This window comes from Candoia aspera, chromosome 2 (assembly GCF_035149785.1).
Source record: "Candoia aspera isolate rCanAsp1 chromosome 2, rCanAsp1.hap2, whole genome shotgun sequence".
In the NCBI taxonomy this organism is placed as follows: Eukaryota; Metazoa; Chordata; class Lepidosauria; order Squamata; family Boidae; genus Candoia; species Candoia aspera.
The window spans coordinates 36,618,925-36,639,600 of NC_086154.1; the positions used below are offsets into that span (position 1 = coordinate 36,618,925).

The following is a 20,676-nucleotide window of genomic DNA, read 5'->3' on the forward strand; positions in this document are numbered from 1 at the left end:
CTGTCATGAGCACTGATGGTGAGCAGGAGTGAGCCCCTATCCAGGGGGGAAAACGCATGCGTAGTAGTGAGGAGTTGAGCAGTCATTCAAAGAGAGACAGAACAGACCCGCCTTGACTTTTGGGGTTTATCTGTCTGGGTTTTTCCCACACTTCTTCAGTTTGTTAGGATTTTCTGTCTAATGTAGCAGTAATAAAACACTAGAGACTTATTCCTCATCTCAGCGTGGTTCCTGCTTGTTAGGACAGAATCTGTCTTATCTCTGGGGGAAGGGTGTTCCAGAGGGCGGGCGCCACTACAAGTAACATCTCTTCGTGGATCAAATAGACCTCAAAAAGTAATTTTCATACCTCGTGTTAAAGCCTCCTGAATTCAAGATCTCTCTATTTTTGTTGGAGGTTTGATTTCAAGAGGAACCCTTGTTAGAATACGTGCTTTTGAGTACGTGCAGAATACTAAAAGAATACTGAGTTATTAAGTAGCAGAAAGTTCCATGAAGAAGAAAAATATGCTTGATATACTTGCCTTGTATTCAGAGTATGGACTTACCCCAGCTGTCAGTGAATGCTAACAGACCTTCCATATATTTTAAGTAAAAGGTAGATTTATTAAGGAATATGATTTGTACCTTTTCATATATATGTAACCTGTTTTACATTATTGAGTTTTATTATGTACTGGTCTTTAACTGCAATAACAATTTTCATTCCATTAAGAAATGCATAGGGTAGGAAAGCCTTTTTTCTACCTAAACTACATCTAGAAGAGAAGGAAACATGAGGGAGAAGAGAAGGAAACAGGGAGGGAGGGCGGGAGGGAGTTGTTTCTTCCCCTTAAACACAGAGACTCATTTAACTAACAGTGAACCAGGTGAAAAACAGTCACAGAGACAATATATGGAGACCCTTTCCCTTGCCTATCTTTTCCTGTCAGAACAGCTCATAGGTGCAAAAAGATGATGCAATCCCCAGCAATTCTTAATTGTCCATCCTGATAGTTTGTTGGGAGCTCATCTAGTTCTGAAGTGTTTTGTGACTCATTGTTTGTGAGTAACAAAAAGGCCAGTGGGTTGTTATGCTCTGGGTTTCCCTAAGCCATAACATAAGGCCTGTGTACATTCTTTCAAAATCAAGTTTGCTGTAAGTGAGTCAAGGAGAATCGTGTGACAGGAAGTAAGCCAAAAATATGTAGAATGTTCTGGAATACAAATCTAAAGCTAGGCCTGTATGGTTCCTAGTTCCCAGGAAATCATATACTTTTCTGTCTTCTTAAATTCATGAATGTAAAGGTTCCTAAGTGGTTTTTTATTTTTTAAAAAGCCTTATGTTAAATCCTCTAAATAATAAGCTTTCTATCCACCTGTATCCACTGGGCTAATGGAAAGTTGTGATTGAACTGAAGCTTCTCTTAAGTTGAAAGAGAAGGGAGAGCTTTTAAAATGATTTCTTATTGCCTCCCTTCCCCTCCCTGAGAGGAGGCTGTGGATTACTGCAGAAGAAAAGGAAAATCTGCAAAAATCGTATTCGCAGCACATGGAAGCTTCTGCTGACTCAGATAATTTATCAGTGGAGAGGACAAATTGGATATAACCTAATAAATGTTAATGCAGTTGTGAATATGGTTTTGTCTTTGTTTTCTGATAATATTGGCAATTGTACAAGCCAAGAACTTCTAGTGTGATGCCACAGATACCTCCCTTGGTGCCTGCTAGGCTTATGTCCAAGAATATCTTCCGACAAGTTCTCCTCCTCTGCTTCAAAGCAAAGCAAATGAAACAGCCATAACTGATCCATTCTCTTTCTCTCAAAATAAATCTTTGTGTTTATTACTTCTATTTATACTGCATAAATACATCAGGAAGATTGGATTACATCCTTTCTGTAGTGAATTATCTGCAAATAATAATCTATAATAATAAACCCATAACTGTCTTTCAGAGGCAGAGATAAATATATTAACAAAACATGTTTTATTCAGGTGGTTCTTTAACTGTACAGAACGTACTTCGTATACTTAAGGTGAATAAGGAGTTTACTTATCCAAAAGTCTTCATATTTGGATACTTTGTATCCTATAGTTTTATTGTACTCTGTGTTACGCTTGATTTTAATATTTAGGTCCTATGTGAATTTTCATAAATAGATGTTCTTTAATTTAGTATTACTGCAGTTATATGGGAATTTTATGCTCCCTTGAGAGTTGTTGTTTAACTAGATTATATTTCAGATATGTGCATTTACATTTAAATAATACTTACCTTTCTCTTATTCACTTCATAGGTAATGTTGTGAATATTCAAACTGGCCATTGGGTAGGAAAACAAAGTGGCTTAGGAGCAGGCTTAGATTCCTTCTATGAGTATCTTTTGAAGTCGTACATCCTGTTTGGAGAAAAAGAAGATTTAGAGATGTTCAATGATGCTTATCGGAGTATTCAGAACTACATAAGGCGAGGGTATGTGACTTATGGGTGATATTTTTTAGTTATTTTAACACTTTTTGGAGAGCCAGTTTGGTGTAGTGGCTAAGGCATCAGGCTAGAAACTGGGAGACGGTGAGTTCTAGTCCTGCCATAGGTACGAAGCCAGCTGGGTGACCCTGAGCCAGTCACACACACTCAGCTCTAGGAAGGAGGCAATGGCAAACTGCTTGTGAAAATCTTGCCAAGAAAACTATGAGGACTAGTCCAGTCAGTTACCAGGAGCCAATAATGATTTGAAGGCAATAAATAAATCACTATTTAGTGACAGAGAAATATGAAGTGTATTGATTTCTGCATATTACAGGTAGTCCTAGACTTACAACCATTTGTTCAGTGACCGAAGTTATGGCAGCACTGAACGAATGGTATTTACACCCAATCCCTGAAGTTACAACCGTTGCAGCTCCCCAGCGGTCATATGATCAAAATTCAGATGCTTGGCAGCCTGCCCGCACTTACGACCGCGAGGGCACTTCAACTCCCCCACCTGCCTATCTCCCCCCATCTGTGCCCTGTTGGCCCCCTGCAGTCTGCGGCCCCTGCCGCCCTGTGCTCCACTGACCCAGCTAACATTTGCCGTGTTCTTGCTCCCATTGCTGACCAAGCATGCCCGGCCTGGCCCTTCTCAAAATGACTGCTGGCCGCACAAGGCTTTCTTCCTGAGGTTGTGCGTGGCGATTTCTTCGTGAGACCTGGGGAAGAAAGCCTCAGATGGTCAGCGGCTGCCTCATGAAGTGCCAGGCCGGGTTCGCCTCAGCAGCGGGAGCAGGAAGATGGTGACGGTCAGCTGGGGCAGTGGAAGGCAGGGCGGCAGGGAGTGCAGGGTGGCTGCAGCTGGGGCAGGCTGGGGTGGCTGGGGCTTTGCGCCATGCTGCTGGGCTGGTCTGGGGCTTCTCGGGGCACCTGCAGCTTTGTGCTATGCTGCGCTGCTGGGCCAAACTGGGGTGGATATGGCTTTGTGCCACATTGCTAGGCTGGGCTAGGGTGGCTGTGGCTTCACTGTAGCTCAGGCTTCTTGCAGCCTCAGAGTTGCGGCACACCAAGAAGCTCCTGAGCTGCAGCATGGCAAGCAGCCCCAGAGCCACACGGTTCTGGGGCTGCTTGCTGACCCACGAGGCAGGGATGTCAAGTCCAAAAGGGCAGAGATGTGGGGGAATAGGCAGTTGGGGAAGTTGCAGGAGAGGCAGTCCCTTGACTTGGAAGAACCAAAGCTCAGAGCTGGGAGGGACCAAGACGGGAATGGCTTGGATCAGGGTGGGTCCTTGGCTAATGACCGGTGAAATTCAGTTAATGACGGCAAAGTGGACTGCCGGGATTGGGGTTGCAAAATGATGCAGTCACGTGACATCGAGCTTTATGACCTCATCGCTTAGTGATGGAAATTCCAGTCCCAATTGCTGTCGTGACTTGAGGACTACCTGTACATCATTTCCCTCTTGTTTCTGAAGAAAATGCATATATTTTAGAAGATTTCTGTTAAGAATTATGAGTTAACTTTGCCTTCCAAATCTTGCTCAAATCCATCATGAGTGTGGTCTTTGACAGATGCATGCTTTAATGTGTTGCTGTAGAGGTGAGCACCCCATCGGCTGATGTCACCTCCAGAATACTCCTAAACCACACTGATAAAATTTGGCAGCAAAACCACTGATTTTTGGTGGCACAATCTTCTGCTGTTTTAGTTCTCAAAAGATAAAAAATACTGCAGGTTTTTCTATGTCACTTCATTATAGAAAACCCTGAAGCAATTCACAATGATAATAAAACCTTTCTAAAAGTTAAGATAAAACAGGATAAAACAATATGTTAAATACAAGTATAGGGGAATTTAGTGGCTGAGAATTCCAGAATAGGCAGGGAGGTTTATAAAAGATACCCAAAACATGTCAAAGCAGGGGTGAAGAGATTCCCCAGCAAAGGAAAAGGACTTACAACATTTTGGCCTTGCCTCCTATTGACATCACTTCCCTGCAGTTTTCATAGACTGAAATATAAAGATAGATAATAAAATGTAGCCCCTAGTCAGAAAAAGTTGTCTATGCTGTCTAGATATACTTAGTAAGTACCCTTAAGTATATGTCTACTTAAGTGTACTAATAAGTGTACTTATATATACTTAGTAAGTGTACTAATGTTTGCTATGCCTTTAATTGTTCACATCATTTGTCTCCCTGTATCAAGTTATAGGTAAGGTACATCTTTGGGGTTGGAACTGTATTATGCTGATCTATAATGTAACATACACTTTGATGGGATGCAAATTTTAATAATACTCAGTATTTATTACAATTTTTGCTATAATCCTTGCATTGAGTGATACAGAATTAAAAGGAGTAATATAGTTTGATAACTTCTTCAAACCATTAAATATGTATGCTCATTGATATAGTGCCTCGGGTTAGGACTTGAAATGAAAATTTTCAGCCTTTTAAAGTTGCCCAGATTTCAAAAATGGAAATTTAATAGCTGTTAGGACTTATTAATAATAACAACAACAGCAATGATAGTAATTTATTAAACTTGTATGCCACCCAACTATTGATGACTCTGGGAAGCTCACAACAATCAAAGAAATTGCAATCAAATCAATAAAACAAAAGATAAAGATAAAAGATGGCACACACGATGAAGCGAGGGCTCTCACTCCCTCTTGCCAAAGGCCTGGGTGATATCTGGGTAAATGCTATCTGTAAAGATTGTCTGCTGTTTGATCATGGGAATTAAAGTTACAGAGAATCCAAATACTTGTTCCATGCTTCCCCCAAATATTGATATGAAACATTGCACATCATTTTTCATAGGAGGGAAGCCTGCAATGAAGGTGAAGGAGACCCACCTCTCTACGTTAATGTTAATATGTTTAGTGGCCAGCTGATGAATACCTGGATTGATTCTCTTCAAGCATTTTTTCCTGGGCTTCAGGTATTTTTCCTGTGTTGGAGATAATATAGGAAATTTGAAATATATGTATTGTAGTACATCAGGAACTCCCAATTGATGTGGGAGTGGCTGGGAATTGATTAGATTGGGCTAAACATGTGTGTGGGGGTGAGGGGCCGAAGCCCATTTCCTTTCCTAGGACTTTGAAGCGCTAACTGTCCCTAGGGAATGTCATGGTGTTTCCCGCCTAATTCTTTAACTTTGTGCATGCTTTTCCTCCCACCAATGCAAATGAATCATGATATTGTTTGCTTACATAAAAAAAAAACCATGATGGGTGTCTCAGAATGTCTGATTGGTACAGTGGTGCCTTTTTTAGTTTAGGGTGAGATAATTTCTGGCTCACAATAAAGAGTAATGTGCATTCCATCTTCATAGATAAAATGAGTAACATTGGTGGTCTATTACCATTAAATGTAATATAGAAAGTTCTATTTTTGTTATTTTGCTTCAGGTTTTAATTGGTGATGTAGAAGATGCCATTTGCCTTCATGCATTTTATTACGCAATATGGAAACGATACGGTGCTCTTCCAGAGAGATATAATTGGCAGTTACAAGCACCTGATGTTCTCTTTTATCCTCTAAGGCCTGAATTAGTAGAATCTACATATCTCCTGTATCAGGTATTTAACATTTTTTTCAAAGCATGATTTTGAAATAAAGTAAGTCTTATAGATATTAAAGTCTTTGTTACTGTTACTGCTGAGATGTGACCCACTGCATATTTTAGAATTGGTTCTCAGCTGCTGGTTTACTGTTACTTATTTTTTTAAATAAGCACTCAAATTTTTGTTAGACCAGAGTATAACAATGCTTGAAAATAGTGTGTAGAGAATTAGATAGCAATTTGTAGAAATTTCAGCATGAAATCTTTCTGTACTGTTAGCTCTGTGACCTGTGGATTAGACCCCTGTCCCTCCTGGTTAGTGAAAGCTTTCACTTGCCAGGGCAGTGATGGGAGGCTGGGGGTGGGTGGTGGTAAATATATCCTTGAGTGTGGGGGAGGGGGAGTTCCCATGCCCTAAAATAGTTAGTAGCATATCTCCTCAAGAAACCATTGCTTGACCCAACTATTTTGGATAATTATCAACTAGTATCCACTCTTCCCTTTTTAGGGAAGGTTGCTGAAAAAGTTGCAGAAAGCCCTGGATTAGACGGATTATTTTTAGTTGAGATTCAGGCATGGGTGTGAATCTGAAACCACATCAGTCACTCTTGTTGATTAACTTTGGTTGGACCGGGATAGTGTGAATGTAACTCTCTTGGTCCTTTTAGATTTTTCAGTGGTTTTTGATATCATTGACTGTGATATCCTTCTGAACCCACTTGAACTGTGAGGGTTGGAAGTGGGTGTCACTGTTTTACTGTGGTTCTCCTTCCTGAGTGGTTCCAGTTAGTGGCTGAGTGGGGAGAGGTCATGCTTTTGGGCTTTTGGGTGCAATTCAAGTTTCTGGTAATTACCTTTTAAAGCCCTAGATGCTTCAGGGCCTTGATATCTCTGAGAGCTCATGCTATGAGTTAAAGCTGCTGATCTGGTAAAAACTGGGGGAGAAATGCTTGCTGTGGGGTCCCACTGCATTGGGAATCCTATTTACAGTGACCCTGTAGTTGAGCTTTTTTTAAATAATGCCCTTCTCCTTTGGAACAGCCTACCGCCCAGATATCTAGACAACTCCTTTCCTATTATATTTTAGAAGCCCTGTAAAAACTTGGCTCTTCTGTAAGACGTTCGGGGACAGTAGAAGTTATGCTACATCTAATTGGAGGTGTATCAGTTATTTGTTAATATTTTGTTTTCAACCTCCTGTTTGCTTGTTTATAATTCACATTTCTAAGGCCAGCCAACTCCTCAAAGACTGATGCACAAAATTAAAAACAAAAATATAAACAAACAAAACAGAAAAGGAAGATGGTTTTCCTAGTGGAACAGAAAACCCACTAAAAACCAGTAAACGCCTCACAGAGAGTCTACATTCTATCCTAGCCGAAAGCCTGGGGAAAGAGCCAGATCTTTAAGGCATGTTCAAAGGAAGCAGGGTCAGGACCATATGAATGTCTGAGGAGATGCTGTTGCAGAGTCAGGCACCATAACGTATGACATTACCCTTGAGTACCGTTAGGTGACATTACTTAATGGATGGGACTTAGAGCGTACCAACTGTGTCTGATCTTAGGATGGGCAGAAACAGCAGGTGAGAGGCAGTCCCTCAAATAATTATGTCCTATGGCAGGGGTCTGTGGCCTGTTAGGAACCGGGCCGCACAGCAGGAGGTGAGCGGTGGATGTGGTGGAGGCGAGCGAATTTACAGCCTGAGTGTTTACAGCCGCTCCCCATCGCTTGTCTTACTGTCTGAGCTCTGCCTCCTATCAGAGAAAGCAAGCCCATTGGCTGCTATCTCCAAACGGCACGAAGAAAAAAGAATAAAAGGTCGGGAAAAAGAGGAAGAGCTTGAATCATCCCAAAACCATCCCCCCCCCCCCCCGGTTGGTGGAAAAATTGTCTTCCATGAAACCGCTCCCTGGTGCCAAAAAGGTTGGGAGCCGCTGTCCTATGGCATATAAAACTTCGTAGGTGAGAACCACACCTTGAATTGCATCTAAAAGCCTGCTGGTATACAGTGCAGCTTGCATAGCAGGGATGTTACATGGATGTGCCAATGCGTCCGTAATTGCTTGTGCTACTGCATTCTGAACCAACCTTTCTCCTCACCAGCACTGACTGGAACCAGCCATGGGGAAAGGAGGAAAATCAGTGAAATGCTGTGTTCCACTCCCTACTCTCCAATAGCTGGTCCAAAAGGATATCATAACCAATGTATGGAAAACTGCTGAGAGATTAAGGAAGACCAGGGTAGATGCACTCCTGACCCCCCCCCCCCGCCCCATCCCAACTCTGCTATAGGTCATTGACAACTATGATCAATGCTATCTCCATGCTATGTCCAGGCCTGAAATCTGACTGGAAAGGATCCACATAATCAGTTTCTTCCAGGGCCTCTGCGATTACAAACTCATCACCTCAGCAACCTGGCTTCTGGAAGAGTGTTAAGACCTGGCTCTGCCAACTAGCTGGGGGAGGGATCCAAGAGTGATAGGCAGCCCTGGGGGTGGTAGGTGGTTTGAAGATGCTCTCTCCACCTTTTAGTTTTTCTCTCTTAACTTCCTTGTATTTCTTGTACTTTTATAATGGTTTCTATGACCTTTTATTTGTAAGCTGCCCAGAGTCACTTCCATAGTGAAGATGGGTGGTGTATAATAACAACCACCACCACCACCTTCCCCAGGAAGATGAGGTTGGAGACTGGATGAAAATTGTGCAGGATGGTTGGGTCCAGCAATGGTCTCTTGAGGAGGACATGCAGCAACATTTTGTTCAAGAGATCTGAAGATTGCTATCATATCACCCCTCAGTCTTGTCTTCTGTAGCCTAAACATACCCAGTTCCTTTAACCATTCCTCAAAGGACTTGATTTCTATTCCAACCCTTAGATCGTATTTGGTTCACTGCTAATAACTGAACTGTGTAGCTTTACTCAACTTTAATTAACATCAGTTAACCACCCAGAGTCCCTAGGAGTTGGGCAGCATATAAATTTAATAAATCATCATCATCATCATCATCATCATCATCATCATCATCATCTAGCATTGTTTTTTTACATTTACTTCCTTTCTTTCATCAGGCCACAAAGAACCCTTTTTATCTACATGTAGGAATGGATATTCTTCAGAGTCTGGAGAAGTACACTAAAGCAAAGTTAGTTTTCATTATAAATAATTCAGTCGTTGCAGAATTGAACTGTGTTGCCGTGATATAATTCAAACATATATGCCTTCTTAATGTTGATCTAACAATTGAGGTTGAAATCCCATCTGTGCTTACATGAAAATAAGTCCTATTAATTTAATGTTGTGTGAATATGTAGAATTGCATAAATTTGGTGTTTATTAGAAACACTAAGGTATATTCCCAAGGGGTGCTTGGAATTAAGTTTCAAATAGTCCTAATCATATGGCAAATCAAGTACTGATTTATTTTTTGTATTTATTTTTGCCAAATAACCAACATTGCTGAGGCAGCTTGAATGAATAGATCAGTTGCAGTGATTGGATTTTCCAGCTGTAACTTTGTGACTAAATCTGGGCCATTGAAAACAACTCTGGCCAGAAATGGTTCATGTGGCTGATCAGGCTATTGCTGTTGACTGCCTTTGAAGCTGAGGAGAGAAAAGTTTTACTTCATGGGTGGAAGTGAAAAAAAGTGTTTAAAGAAGAAAAAGATTTTAGACTTACATAAAACCAGTTTTTTCACTTCTGATCTTCATCTAAAAGGAAATAATAATTCTTTAAAATGTCATTTGTATATATCATGTAAGGCCACCAAGTGGTATGTCCCTAGACCTGTTCCCTGAATTATTAGGGTTGCCTGCAGGTACTTATGATGCCTATTTTTCACCAAGAATATGAAATTCTGTGAGATTTTTGTTCATTTTTATCCAACTTGGCTACAGAATGTTGCCACTGTGCCATATCCTGCAGCTGGATTTCTGAGAGAAACAAAATGTTTCAGTTGTTGCAGCTTTATTCTAAACAGAGGCAATACTTCTGTTTCTTCTTCTCTTTGTTGCTATTGAGTTTCTAGTCTGACCTTGTAAAATTCTATCTTCAGAGGTAACTGGAAAAAAGCTATACCTCTCAAATTTGAGACCTTCATAAAATGACCAGTTTAATGTCTTAGACCTTTGCTGTGTTTGAAATTATGGTTAAAGCTAAAAAGGGGATGAAAAGTGTTCAAATCTGTCTTTCAGATGTGGTTATGCTACTCTTCACCATGTTATAGAGAAATCCAAAGAAGATCGGATGGAAAGTTTTTTTCTCAGTGAAACATGTAAATATTTGTTTTTGGTACGTATCTTCCATAGGAGCACCTTTTCTTTAAAACCCTGTTTATTCACTAGAATTGCAATTAGGAACATATTTTAGGTAATAGCAAAATGAAACTTAAGATTTCCATGTATTTTAAGTATGTTGTTATTGAGATGGTAAACCAAGAATGTGTTTTGCAAATACTTTTATGGAACTTCACTATGGTGTAGACTGTTGCCTGACCTATATCCATTATGAGATACGTTGTAGCATTGCTATCATATTATCACTGGTATAATACTAAGTCAATCAGGTAACTGAGGCAGAATCTTGTAAGGTGAACCTGATGAAGAGGGCAGAATTCCCTATTGTGAGCTCAGCCACTTGGATCCTTGCCCTCTATGTTTTTTTAGGCAGCCAGGAGTGGTGTGATTGCCTGGATTTGTGAAATGGTGTGCCTGTACTTGAAAAGTCATCTCTCTATCCAGCCATGTCAACCTTCCCTTTTTAGGAAAGGTTTTAGAGAAGGTGGGTGGATGGTAGATTTAGAGGTCTTGTAGGAAACAAAGTGTCTGGATCCTCTGCAGTCAGGATGCAGTCCCAGATACGGAATGGAAATGGCATTGGTCAGACTTGTAGTTCAGTGGTTCTTGGATGGAGGGAATGCAGCTCCCTATTCCATAATATTTGACATCATTGCCCATGGCATCCATCTGGACACCTACAAGGATTGAGAATTGGGCTGTGTTCCACAGTGGTTCTTCTCCTTCCTGAATTGGTGGTTCTGTTTTTTTTTTAATAAGAATTTTATTAAGTTTCAAACAAAGATAAAAGCTACAGAAAAACAAAAAAAACTACAAAGAAAAAAAGAGAAAAAAACTTAAAAAGTGTAGAAACACAAGATAATTTTTTTTCAAAATTACAAAAAGAGGTGACTTCCGACTTTTAACAGCAAGGATATACAAAAATTTTCCATAATCAATCCCTTATTCTATATTAAGCCAAATTCACATTATTTCTATAAATCATTCCATTGGCACATTATAAAATCACTAAATACAGCTACTACTTCCCCTTATATTAAAAGAGAAAAAAAAAATTAACCTCCTAATCAACTCCCCTCCGAAGAAAACATTTATTTATTTATTTCCTTACTACTACTATTCTATACATTCCTGTCTACTATAATAAAGATTAAACTAAAAAACATACACATTGTCTGCTGTTGTACTTGATAATGTAACAATTTTAATAATCATATTAAACCCAAAACCATCCAAATAGACATTTTTATTATACCTTAATAATCTTAATCCAAATCATTAAAGATAAATGAAATCAGCCAAACCCTAAAAGCAATTCAGATAAATATTCTTAAACCCTTAATCCCACTTCAAAATAAACCAGAGCATTTACATATCCCCACAATACGCACAGAGCTTTTTTCTTAAAAAAATCAACAGCCCAACTGCCCCCCTCAAAAACTGACTTCTCTTCAGGAGACCTCCCATACATAATAACTCCTTTTTTCCCATGGCATTCCACCAGAAGATCAGTTTCACTTGTGGCTTGCAACTCATTCTCTCCCTTAAATTTCTCCAACTTGACTATCCAATCTTCATCCAGCATTTTAACAGAAATCCTGATCTCACTCTTAGAAGAGACATTTCTGTCATTGTTAAATTCCTCAGCTTCATCCATGACATCCCCAACCAGGTGACACGTTTTAGACCTCATATTTTCCACAATGTCCTGAATGCCTTGCATAAAAACTTGGTAGGAATCAGAAAGAATCTATTTAAAATCTTGGTGGAAGTCAGAGAAAAGTCTGTTTAAAATCCTCCATGTCTCACGCAGTAGATTATGGCACTCCCTAGGAGCTTAACCAGTGAAAGTCGAAGATATGAAAGAATTCCAGAATGTGTTTACACAAGCAAAAGTGAGATATGCAGACAGTTCCCCAGAGAAAGTAGAAGCAGAAAATGGAAAGTTCAAAACAGCCGATTCAATGTGTAGGAAAATGCTAATACCTTCAAATTTAGTACAAAAATAATAACAGGGAGACAATTATTTACTCTCAAGCTTCCGTAATATCTGGAGGGAAAACAAAGTCCAAAACTTAAAAATATTTTTAAAAAGAATTAATCCCCAAAATAACAATAAGCACCAAGAGAACCTGCTTCTCCTTGCTATAGAAAGCCTTTCTTAGGGTACACATACTTAAAAATATAAATTGGGTGATTTAGAAATGGGGTGGCTGGTCATAGTGTCCCTTTAAGGCTACAGCATGGCTTGGAAATGGTGACGTGCCAGCCTCCTGGCTAGCTCTTACCAGTTGAATGCAAACGCTATTTGCGATCTTCTAGCTGCAAGCAGCCGTCTGGAGGACAGATGGGGTGATTCCAGGTGTTTTCCTTTTTCAGGAAAAACACTCCTGGGCTTCAGGAAAACCTGTCTGAGCCTGAAAAAACTGCCACGTTCTCAGTTCTGCCTGCTGAGCCTGTGGGCACAGCTGTTCAGTCCACCGGAAGTCCTGAATTGGTGGTTCTAGTTGATATTAGTGTGAGAGGACTAATTGATCCCATGGCTCCCTGGATATTGGGTGGCATTGTGCATGGTACTGTCCCCAATGTTATTTAACATCTATACAAACCTCTGGGAAAAGTAAACTGTTTATTTGGAGTGAGGTACCATGAATATGCTTCTGCCAACCTAGCAGTTCGAAAACATGCAAATGTGAGTAGATTAATAGGTACTGCTTTGGCGGGCAGGTAACGGCATTCCATTTAGTCATGCTGCCACATGACCACGGAAGTGTCTACGGACAGACGTTGGCTCTTCGGCTTTGAAACAGAGATGAGCACCGCCCCCTAGAGTTGGACACGACTGGACTTAATGTCAAGGGAAACCTTTACCTTTACCCTACCATGAATATGAGAGCCATTTTGGCGTAGTGGTTAAAGCATCAGGCTAGAAACCTGGAGACCGTGAGTTCTAATTCTACCAGGGGCACAGAGCCACCTGGGTGACCTTGGGCCAGTCACTTTCTCTCAGCCCTAGGAAGGATGCAATGCCAAACCACTCTGAAAAACCGTTCCAAGAAAACTGCAGGGACTTGTCGAGGTAGTCTCCAAGAATTGGGCATGATTGAAGGAGAAAAAAACCATGAAGATTATATCTGCATCTACTCTAAGCTGGACAGGAGATCCTAAGGTTATTCTGCCCCAATGTTTTGAGGCTATAAGGATCTGGATGGGACAAAACAGGTGGAATTGAAGTCCAGTTGCACATCTCTCTCTCTCTCCCTCTCTCTCCCCCCCCTCTCTCCCCCCTCCCCCTCTCTCTCTAATGTATCCCCGCCCATCGCCTGTCGGGGGACTCTGGGCAGTTTACAACAATCGATTAAAGACCATAACCTTAAATACACAGAATAAAATACAGTAATAAATAATATAAATAGAGGTAAAAATAAAGAATCCAAGTGGTGAAGAATCTAAAACAGTCCAAGTGTGGGAGGAGTGGTCTATAGCAACCATCCCCATATTGGTTGTTTGCCCAGAAACCAGCTGGTTCTGCCTCTGACAAATCAAGGGCAGGAAGTGGCTTGGAAAATAGGTCTTTTCAATAGCTCCTCCCCCCCTGGGGAATATGCTGGCCCCTGTATTATGTATTGCCTCTGCAGCCCTATCTTTTCACAGAGCAACAGAGACTCTTTAAAAGAACATTTGGAGGTGAAGATCCATTTTTGGATTATTTTTAATCCTTGCATGGTTTTGTTATCTCTTGTTAATTGTTGTTATTGTATGATGGTATTTATGAATTTTTATTTGGGTATTGTCCTCCTGCAGTCCCTGGAATGAGGTGAGATGTAAATATTGATAAATAATATTGTTGCCACATTTGGAGCATTACATTTATATATTCTACCTCTTAAATTTCAGCTGTTTGATGAAGAGAACCCTGTGCACAAATCGGGCAATAAGTACATGTTTACTACAGAAGGACACATAGTATCACTGGATAAGCGCCTTCGTGTTTCAGTATGGCAAAATACCTTCCCTGAGGAGCAGAAGAAACCTAGAAAGATAAAGCCAAATGAACTAAAAGCAAACAACTCCACTTCTAATGTAAGTATAGGCCAGTACCTTATGTAGTTTGAGTCTAGAAGTTTGGTACAGCAATTGTCTGAAAAACTCTTTAATAGGCCTGTGTGAATATATATTCATTGCTGTTCTTCTTGGCGGCAAATATATTCCTTCCCTGCCATTGATAATGCTAGACACAGTGTGAAGGAGTTAGGATTGGAAAGAGCAGCAGGAAAATAAACCACAAGCTGATGGAATTGTGAGGGTACACCTGAAGCCTAAATATGGGCCTAGTTCTTTATATAAGCTAACACGTTGCTTCAAGAGGCAGTCGTGATCACCTAGCGCTCCATTTTTATGCGTGCTACACATGATATTCAAGCCTGTGTGGTGTAGTGGTTAGAAGTCAACCAGAAGCTCACTGGTTGACTGGAACTAATCATTCTTTCCCAGCCTAACCTACTTCACAAGGAAAAGAGGAGGAGGGAACACTATATATTCTGCCTTGAGTTTGTGAATGAAAAGGTGCAATAGAAATCTAACATACCTATAAACAACTTCTGCAAGGCAAGTTAAATAAGTTATAAGAATTAATATTGCTTACTGTCCTAAGCAGGGTTTTATTATGTAGCATATAGATTCTAGCATTGTGCATGCTTTGAAATGATTCAGAAGGACTCTGGACACAGTTCAGCTTTTTGTTCTTTGTAAAAGTGCCCTGACTTTTTCACACTTATGTGGAAATCTAAAAAGAGTCTGTTTTAATGAATAGCGGAGGGGAGCAGTGTTTGCATGAAGACTGAAGCACTTCTTTGGAATCATTCTCAAAGTGTGCATATCCCTAATATATTCCTATTTCCTCTTGAAATGCCAGCAGTATTCATGTTCATAGGGCAGTTGATGGGGTAGTCTGAGCTTCAGAACCCATTCTGGAGGACTGTAGTGGCACATGTCCAGTTTTTCATTGCAAGACTGAAAGGGAGGGATTCTACTTTGTCTCTCTCTCTATATAATGCATACAAGGCAAATCAAAGTATATGTATGCATGTATGCTGAGGAAAGGGGGCAGTCACCTAATTAAATGAAAATTAAATATTACGTATTTAACTTTCAATTAACTTTCAGTTAAATTAACTTACTTTCTTTTGTGTCACATTTTTGGGAGTTCAGCTCCCAACATGCTGCTCAAATGCTAAAGGTGCTTTTACCCTTACTAAAGTTGTCTACCTTAATGTAGGTACAAAAAGTGTATTCAGTTGTTTTCTAGTTGGATTTTAAATCTACTAAGTTTTGTTTAGCAAGGGGGAATGCATATCCGTTTCCATGGGAGAAGTAATACTTAAATTAATCTGAACAAATTGGAGGTGGGAAGCAGATTGGCTAGTCAGAATGATACTTTTTCAACAAGTACAGCCATGTTTAATTATTTTCTTTCTATATTGCTGTATAACTAACAAGCAGTACAGATACGTTCAATTGATTATTTGCTGTAGATCGTTTCCGTTAAATTACATATTTATTCCTTGTGAAAGTCAATGTAATTAATTTTGTGTTGCTTCAGAGGGAAACCTGTCAGTATTGTGGACTGTTTCCCCACTGCATTTCTAAAGATACAGGTGTGTTGTATTTTACATTCTAACCTCAGAATGTAAAATATTTGCACATTTGAAAAGTTTTGAAGAGAGAACCTTCAAATGACAAGCAGTATTTGAGCATCTTGTCTTTTCTAGGTAGATCCTTTTTTGACAGGTGGTTTTTGCCAAAGTGAACTTTAGAAAATGTGAGAATCCACAATTTCAACTTAAAAAAATCTATTTACAGTGTAACAGAGTACCAGATGAGAGAAGATACCTGCTGCCTTTGAAGAGCATTTATATGAGACAGATAGATCAGATGGTGGGCTTGATCTGAATAGCTGTTCAATAGCTGTGAATAATCCTAAGAAGATGCAAGACAACAACTTATTCCGAAGATTGTGACCCTCTTGAACTACAAAGCTCACAGCAGATGCAGGTGCTTAAGTAGTCACTCACTGTAACGAAAGTTTGATCTCATGCTGAAAAGAGCATCCCATGTTAGATTGCAGTTATTGTAACTGAAGTGGAGTAAAACATGGCGTCTTCATAATACAAACTAAGATCTCCTGCATCAAACTTTGGAGCTTATACTGTGGATGGTTAGAGTTGAGGTTGCTTTAGTGGCTTGCACCTGAAATGCTGCCTTGCTATCACTTACTTGTATTCTGAAAGAGAACATTTGGAAAGAACCTGCAATTTAAAATATATTTCTAAAAAACTGGGGTCAGAGAAAGAAAAGGGAATGTGCAATTACTCCCACAAGTTGAAAGGTTTCTCAAGCAATAAACAGTACTAATTATTGCTCAGGTAGGAAAACGGCTAGAAGTTCTGGTTTACTTAAAATATCTTGCTGAATATATCATAATAGAAATGCAGCTTGCAGTACCAGCCAAGCTATTGGAGGACTATGTTCAGGACTATTGGTTGATGTTGCAAACAGTGTTCTTAATTTTAATTGCACATCTAAGGGTGTATGGAGTTTACTAGTTTCTGAGACTGGTATTTTTCTTTTCTTTTTTAAATGTGCCTTCTGGAAGATAATGCAAAAAAAGCCACCTGGTTTCGCTCACTGAGTGGCCTTGCATTGCTGATTTGAAGAATCTTGCTACATTCTTATGTTTTGTATTTATCTATTCTTTCATGCCTTTCCTAGAAATCAACCTGAATTAATACACAACTGAAGTATTCACATTCCGTGCAGTCCTAATATGCAAGTTATTGGAACTAGTGCCTTGTTACTTTATGACTCAGAACAGAACCAAGGATTTTAGCTCAGTCTTTCCTAAAAGACTAGGAAAATAACTTTAGGCTAACTGTGTTCTGAAACTCTATTAGCTTCAGAAAGAATATTTGAGAATTGCACTCTCTTCAGATGCATTTTGAACTGAGTATTTTACATACGACTGTAAACTTTACTCTGGACAAGTATTTTTTTATTTGGAGGACATGGAGAGGAACCAATTCAGAAAGAGGTCCTAACCTTTAATTTCAACTTCAGTAATTGTGGCAAGAATTTTCATTTGTCTGAAGGTGTGTCATTTTTAAGAAGGTTGGGCTGAAAGAACCAAAATGTCTGTATCTGTAGGCTTAATGTATTTCTGAGGAATAAAATCTCTCATGTTCTCTCACGTTCTCCTCCCCACCCCCAAATTATTCCCAGTAGCAAAGTATCTGCCTTCGTACAATTACAGAATACAGTTTTAATATTCTTGAGGATTATCTCTCAATAGGTTGAAGCATGATTATTACTATTTCTCATCAAAGAATAAACTGGGCTTAAATTCCTGATCAGAAGCAAGATAAGTTAGATCACACCTTAAGCTGCAAGTGTAAATATTCTTTTTATTACATAATGCATTCTTATTCTCTATAAAGTATATTTTGCTGTTATAAAACACATTTTATGTTAATTGGATAAAATTTATCACAAATAATTAGGGATTGCTAAATCTCTTTGGCAAACAACATATCTCAGGGATCTCAAAGTAGGGTTCTGTTTGCCTAATAGATTTTGTTTCCCCTAAAGTTCTTTTCCTATTTCACAATTGCTACTCCTTGAAAAAGCTGGCAGATCAGAAGCCCTGTAGAATAAAATTCTGTGAAAAACAAAACGATCTGTGACTGAGGCTAGATTTAAATTGCTTCCCTCCTCCAAAATTATCTCTAGAATGTTTGACTTCAGTACTGATTTAGAAGCCAAACAACATTTTTTTCAGTGGTATGTCCCAAATGTATTAGGACCATGTAGTTGATCAAAGTGAAGAGACCATTGATTGGTTCTTCAGTGTCAGCAGGTCTGCTAAGCCTACAGAATTCAGCACTCTAACAATAGCTGCATTGATAGAAGGAGTATCCAGTACTCGGAAGGTAAGATTCCTTTAGAATCATGGCCTTTTAAAGTAGGAAAACGTGAGTCGGTTTAGATGCACATCATTCTTTATTAGCTCAGTAGATTTCTCAGCTTTATCCAACTGGACTTTATCCATCCCAGCTATCAGTCTGCTCTTGACTCTGAGCAGTTTGGCACTTAGCAAATAAGGTCCTAATGCTTCCTTGGTTTGAGGAATGAATTTCATGGATCCTGATCATAATAAGCACTCATTATAAAGAGGAAAAAATGCAAACCAAAGCAGTCTGGTTTACTGCTGTAATCATGTTGTCAAAGCATGTAACTTCTTGCAGCATATCCACATTAATGTGTATGAGGACTAAACCTCTTCTGTTCAGATTGCTTGTCTTGCTACACCACTTTTCAAAGTTTGTGCCTACTAAAATGTTAAGTATCCAAATTTTAATTTACTATTCATTTTTTTAAAGTAAAGTAATAATTTGAGATGTAGGGTTTTTTTTTTTTAAAGATTTAAGTTTTTGTTTTAATCAGGTTACTAAAGTTTGAATTTCTGAAGTTTATGGCACTAACAGAACCAAGTGTACCTCAAGTAAAAGTACTACAGTGTGATTGAATCAATATAATTCTGTTTGGTAAGGATGAACATAGAAATCGATGAGGTTGTATCTGTAGAGCAGCAGTGGGCTATATAGGTCTCTGGATTTGTTGAGTTCAAACCCCATCAGTGCTAGGCATTGCACTCCAGCTATTTCTGGAGAACCACATATTATCTCTGTCTTTGAAGTTGATTTCTGACTCTACCCAGGTGTTGTAATAATTTCAGATGGATACTTGACAAATCGATCAAGATTTCCTTAAAGCTTTCTGAAGAGAATATAGAAGGACAAACTCAAATTTTTCAAATGAAAAATTTGAATCTTCTGGTTTCCAATTCTATCTAGTAAAATCCATGTTTAGTTCATGAAAAATAAGTTGACCATTCTATTGCAAAATTAGTGTTAAGGCCAAGTCTAAAACATTGTTCAGGTAATTTGCCAAGTCATAATTTCAGGCTGAATTTTTCACTATAATGTGCAATATGAATTTTTCTAGCCTAATGTGACATTGCTACAAAATGTATTTAATAGTGTGGGAGGTAAGGTTGATTTTTAAAAAAGAATGTTCTAGAAATTGAAAATATTTAAAAATGAATAAATTTTACATATAATTTGTATTAAAGGATTATTTCTTAACTTGTTGTCTGTCATCTCTGAATAGTTATAGATACTAAAATGTTCTAAATTATATTGCATGGAAAAGGAATTTGTTTTCCAGATTAGTGGATAAACTTTACTACAGCCGTTAAATACTTGAAGCCCTCATGAGAGAACTACTTGAGTCTGTCCAGTTTTGTCCTCTTTAACATGCTTTTCCGGTGAATCCAGTGAATCTATGAAAGGCCTAAAGCATAAATTTAGTGAGGTTTAAGGACAATCAAATCTCATATTTCTGATTTCACATCTTAATTTAAGAACAATATAAAATACAAAAATTACTTGTGAAGGGAAGACATGCAAGCTATATCCTCATTTGTCTGCATACAGTGTTAAACTTGCTAATAGTCGAGGTGCTGTAAGATTGATAGGGGAGTGTATTAATCTTAGACTTAAGAACCAAAAGCCAGTGTATATTCAAGAGTTCTGATTTTCTTATATTTAAATTAAAAAGAAGGTATCATATTTTTTAAGGATCAGAATTGTGAGAGTTGTAAATACTTTAAAAGTACGAAGTTTTTCAGCTAATGTTTAATATATGCAAGATTGTGACTTATATATTAACTGACATTATGAAAGCTGTTAAGGGCAGTTCATAGATTCTGCTACAGAAGAATGGGTAATGTGCATTCAGTGGGAGGAACCCCATTTGTCAGTATTAATATCCAAACCTCTGGAATAGCTGAGAGGAAGACCAAAGGGAGGAGAAACCCTGTCTTTTTCAAATCTGACATGTGGCATTGGATTTGGTTCACTGTTTACATACATATATCTATGTGTGAGTCAAATGTCTTGTTTACTACTTTTGTGACTTGTAGGTGTGATTTGTTACCACTAGAGGGCACCCTGGCTGCACTGAATTTTAGGAAAGTCAAATACTGAAAACATTTTAATCAATACACAAGAGAACCAATTGACCAATCTGATTGAACAAGGATGATAGAGAAACTGTAGATATTACCACTGTGTGCAAATTATAGTGCAGTTTGTCATATGTTAGAAAATTAGGGGACTACTTCTTAAATTTCTTGAGGGAGGGTAGTAACTGGAGCAATTCGGTTAAATTAACCCAGAAAAGAGAAATGCTTCCAACATTTCCTCAGAATGAAATACTGTTACCAGT

At 38.9% G+C, this 20,676-nt stretch overlaps 1 protein-coding gene across 2 annotated transcripts in view; it reads left to right on the top strand.

Annotated features, from left to right (window-relative positions):
• EDEM1 (ER degradation enhancing alpha-mannosidase like protein 1) overlaps positions 1-19,532 on the top strand; it is a 32,327-nt gene extending 12,795 nt beyond the window's left edge. Inside the window, exons 6-13 of one of the 2 annotated variants that reach the window (XR_010067078.1) lie at positions 2,279-2,453; positions 5,282-5,402; positions 5,875-6,045; positions 9,106-9,179; positions 10,231-10,327; positions 14,230-14,415; positions 16,195-16,386; positions 17,104-19,532. Coding sequence is in view for 1 of the 2 variants with exons in the window: in XM_063291612.1 (XP_063147682.1) it covers positions 2,279-2,453; positions 5,282-5,402; positions 5,875-6,045; positions 9,106-9,179; positions 10,231-10,327; positions 14,230-14,415; positions 16,195-16,284 (914 nt within the window). In the remaining variant the exon portion in view is untranslated. Of the gene's footprint in view, positions 1-2,278; positions 2,454-5,281; positions 5,403-5,874; positions 6,046-9,105; positions 9,180-10,230; positions 10,328-14,229; positions 14,416-16,194 lie in introns of both variants that reach the window. The other variant, XM_063291612.1, reaches the window with a different exon arrangement.
• Positions 19,533-20,676: the final 1,144 nt, after the last annotated feature.